This window comes from Setaria italica, chromosome VII (assembly GCF_000263155.2).
Source record: "Setaria italica strain Yugu1 chromosome VII, Setaria_italica_v2.0, whole genome shotgun sequence".
NCBI classification, from domain to species: domain Eukaryota; kingdom Viridiplantae; phylum Streptophyta; class Magnoliopsida; order Poales; family Poaceae; genus Setaria; species Setaria italica.
Window position 1 is genome coordinate 1,080,981 of NC_028456.1, and position 4,286 is coordinate 1,085,266.

General features: G+C 59.3%; 1 protein-coding gene across 1 annotated transcript; it reads left to right on the forward strand.

Moving 5' to 3' along the window:
* The first annotated feature begins 3,662 nt into the window (after nucleotides 1–3,662).
* LOC101761566 (BTB/POZ and MATH domain-containing protein 1) lies at nucleotides 3,663–4,286 on the forward strand. The gene has a single exon (XM_022828259.1). The coding sequence runs from the start codon at nucleotides 3,663–3,665 to the stop codon at nucleotides 4,284–4,286; it is 624 nt and encodes a 207-aa protein (XP_022683994.1).

Here is a 4,286-nt window from a genome sequence, read left to right on the forward strand (position 1 = left end):
GTTGCCCATCGATCTCGAACCCAGGTGGCTGGACAACGTACACTTCTTCCTGCAGCTTGCCGTTGAGAAAAGCAGACTTGACATCCATGTGGTGAACGTCCCAACCTTCGCCCGCCGCATGAGCCAGCAGCAGGCGCATGGACTCAAGCCTTGCCACTGGAGCAAATGTGTCGTCGAAGTCGATGCCCTGCCGCTGCACATACCATTTTGCCACGAGTCGTGCCTTGTGCTTGGTGATGTTGCCGGCGGCATCCCTCTTGGTCTTGTACACCCACTTGAGCCCGATTGGGCGTTGCCGAGGTGGAGGATCAACGAGCTGCCAAGTCCTGTTGGATTCAATGGACTTCAGCTCCTCGGACATCGCTTCCCGCCAGCAGTGCTCCTGCTGCGCCTCTGCCAGGTTTGCCGGCTCCTCAGTGCTCACCATCAGCAGGTCCTCCTCCAGTTCTCGTGTGGCAAGTCCCGGCGATGTGGCCGGGCCAAGCACGTTGTCGATGCAGCGAAACTGGAGGGGGGCATCGTCGTGGTCGGCGTCGAGGTCCGCCTCTGCTCCAGAAGGCGGTGTTGCCAGCCCGATCGGGAACGAGTCAGACGCAGGTGACGAGGTTGGTGCAGGGCTGAGCGGGCTTGGTGGCGATGCCGATGCAGCCTGCTCCACAACTTCCTCCTGGATAACGATGCTCGGCTGGTGCACGGTCGTGTACTTGATGATGAAGTCGCCGTCATCGTTCCCAACCTGGTCGGCGCCCCACTGCCATTGAGCTTGCTCGTCGAAGATCACGTCACGGCTGATGTGGACGCGCCTGTTGGACGGGTCGTAGACACGGTACGCCTTTGAACCCGGTTCGTAGCCGACGAAGATCATCGGCCGGCTCCTGTCGTGGAGCTTCTTGATGTTTGGTGAGGTGGTCTTCACATGCGCCATGCACCCAAATGTGCGGAGGTGGTGCACGGCTGGCGGGCTCCCATGCCAGAGCTCATACGACATCTTGCCGCCGATGCTCTTGGAGGACGACCGATTGAGTAGGTAGATAGCTGTAGCGACTGCTTCCCCCCAAAACATACCTGGCAATCCTTTGGCCTTCATCATGCTCCTCGTCGTGCCCACCACCGACTGGTTGCGGCGCTCGACGACACCATTTTGCTGCGACGTGTATGGTGCTGTGAGCTCGCGTCGCACGCCGATCTCCGCAAAGTAGTCATTGAAGTCGTTGGCAGTGAATTCTCCCCCACGGTCCGTGCGAAGTGCACGGAGCTTGGCACCGCTCTTGCGTTCAGCGGCGGCTTGGATGCGCTTGATGGCGGTCAGTGCAACATCCTTGGAGGGGAGAAGAGCGATCCACATGAAGCGGCTATAGTCATCGACGAGCAGCAGGAAGTACTTGTTCCCGCTAGGCGTCGGAGGCGTGATGGGCCCGCAAAGATCCCCATGTAAGAGGTCCAGAGGCGACGTCGCACGGTGCTGTGACCGTTGGGGAAATGGTGCGCGCCGGTGCTTCCCAGCTAGGCACGCCTCACATACTTGTTCCACTTGATCCAGTACAGGCAGCCCGGTCACGAGCTGCTCCTGACCCATCTTCCTCAATGCATGGAAGTTGATGTGGCCGAAACGCGCGTGCCACCGCCAGGCATCCTCGCCTGTGCGCGCCGCCAGGCAGACGGGTCGGGCGATGTTTAGGTCGATGGTGTAGAGACGGCTCGGGCTCCTATGTACCTTGGTGAGGAGGCGTCAATGTTCATCGCGGATCCACATCATGCCGTCCTCTATCAGCACCTTGTACCTGAGCTCATCGAGTTGGCCGACACTGATGATGTTGGCGGTGAGACGCGGAATGTAGTAGGCGTTGGTGAAGGCATGGTGTTCTCCGTTCTTGCAGGTGTACAGTACTGTGCCGCACCCTTCGATCCGTATGATAGAGCCATCGCTGAACCGCACCGTCCCCGTGATGCTGGCGTCGATACTAGAGAACGCCGCCCGGGACCCCGTCATATGGTTGGTGGCCTCGGTGTCCAGCACCCACCGCCCTGGATCCTTCTCTTCTTCACCTCCTAGCGTCGCGAACACCTTCTCCTCCACAAGATTGATGAGCCCGCAGGCAGTACCTAGGCTCGAAGGAGTGGAAGGAACTTCACCCTCCACCAGTCGGAGCAGTTGCCCACCGCCAGCGAGCACTGGATTCTCGCCGACGGGTTCCACCAGCGGAGAGGAAAGGGGATCTGGCAAGGCGGTGTTGTTGATGAGCTCAGCGTTGGCTTGAAGAAGCAGTAAGGTGGGCTGATCGTCCTAGGCCAGGTTGACCTGCTCATCTCTCCTGGGCCGGCTGCGGCAGTCCTTGGCCCAGTAGCCTTTCTTGCCGCAGTTCTTGCAGACATCATCGATGGTGACCCGGCCCACGCCAAAGCCAGTGCGCGCGTCCTTGCTGCCGCCGCTGCCACGCCCGCGAGGCTTGCCACGGTGCTTGCCACGATTGCTGGAGCTAGAGCCGTTGCGGGCGGACTCCTGCTTCTTGTAGCGTTCGAGCCATTCCTCCTCCGAGAGGTAGAGCTTGCCTCCGGCGCCGGATGCCGGGGCGGCTCGAACCTTTCCTCCACAGCCTTCAAACGTCCTGTGACTTCTTCCACCGAGAGCTTCGACATGTCAAGCATTGTTTCAATGGAGATGGCAATTTGGGAGAACCTGGGTGGTACGACACGGAGATACTTCTCAACGACCTTCTACTCGTCGACCGGATCACCAAGGGTAGCCAGCTGACTAACCAGCCCGGTGAGCCGCAACGAGAAGTCTTCGACGGCCTCGCCGTCCTTGAACGCGAGAGTCTCGAACTCTCGCCGCGCCTTCTGCGCCGTGGACTTGTGGATGCGCTTGTCGCTGATTCGTAGCGTGGCGACGCAATCCCATGCTTCCTTGGCCGTCTTCTTGTTTCCCACGGTGGTGTACATCTCCGGGGGAATGTCGCTGCACACGGCCTCTAGCACCATGCGATCTTCGACGTAGTCGGTGGTGCCGTGCTCGACGGCATCCCAAAGACCGCGCGCCTGGAGCTTGATCCTCATCATCACGGCCCATTGCTCGTAGTTGCTCTTCGTCAGGATGGGGTAGTTTGCCGATCCTCCTGCCTCCTTGACCACGCGTTGAATCACCAGACCGCGGTTCTGGTTCCCGCCGCTGCCCGAGGCGCGGTCGCTGGAAGCTGACGGAGGGGAGGCACTGCGTCTGCGAGGCATGAAGATGCCCTCGAGAGCGCTATCGCAGACCCACAGCCTGTACCTGGCTCTGATGCCAATTGTCAGGGAGCGCCAGGCGATGAACGCCGGCAAGCTCAAGAACACTCGCGAACACTGGTGGGCGCAAGAGGATTTGTGCTGCGATGAAGCTGCAGCTTTTCTGTTTTGTACTCTCCCTTTTATTTGCTGATTACAACTGAAAACAAGCACACGAGCGCTTCTCTCGCCGTGACAATGCCGCGTCCATCCCCACGACGCACGACGCGAGAGAGCGTATCCCGTAGCCCAAAGACTCGGTCTGCTGCGAGCTATTCTCGCCACGACCTGAACTAACATGCAAGGCCATCACACAAATCGTGAGCTCATGCACGTGCTGATACAAAACGGGTTCAGAAACTAAACTAAACTAAGACCTGTACAAGATTTGGCTAACAGTCATGATCCCCAGGGAGCTTCGAACCGAGGACAGGATGGTACATCCCAGCAGGACGCCTACCCTCGTCGCTGTGCTGCCGCCCGATCTCAGCCGGCATCTCGGCGACCTCCTCGCAGCCGGGCATGGCGCCGACGTGACGTTCCAGGTTGCCGGCGAGACGTTCAGGGCGCACAGGTACATTCTGGCGGCCAGATCGTCGGTGTTCAAGGCACAATTCTTGGGCGCCATGAGGGAGAGCAATGTCAGCAGCCAAGCGTACCCGATACGCATGGCTGACATGGAGCCACAGGTGTTCCGGGGTTTGCTCGCTTTCTTGTACGCCGACGCACTGCCAGATTATTGCTCTTCGGGTCAAGAAGACGAAGCAGCCGCGATGGCTCAGCATCTGCTTGTCGCCGCAGACAGGTACGGCATGGAGAGGCTGAAGCTCGTTTGCGAAGATAGCCTGTGCAAGCACATTGATACAGGCTCTGTGGCGACCATCTTGGCTTTGGCTGAGCAGCACAACTGCCAGGGGCTGAAGAAGGCCTGCTTCCGGTTCATGATCAGGTCCTCTTCAGCTCTGAATGATGTACTGGCAACTGATGGGTTCAACATTTACCCCGAAGCTAGTACTGGTGTTTAA

What these genes read in the sequence shown, in the direction of transcription:
- LOC101761566 (XM_022828259.1), top strand. Translation starts at nt 3,663, where the DNA reads ATGATCCCCAGGGAGCTTCGAACCGAGGACAGGATGGTACATCCCAGC.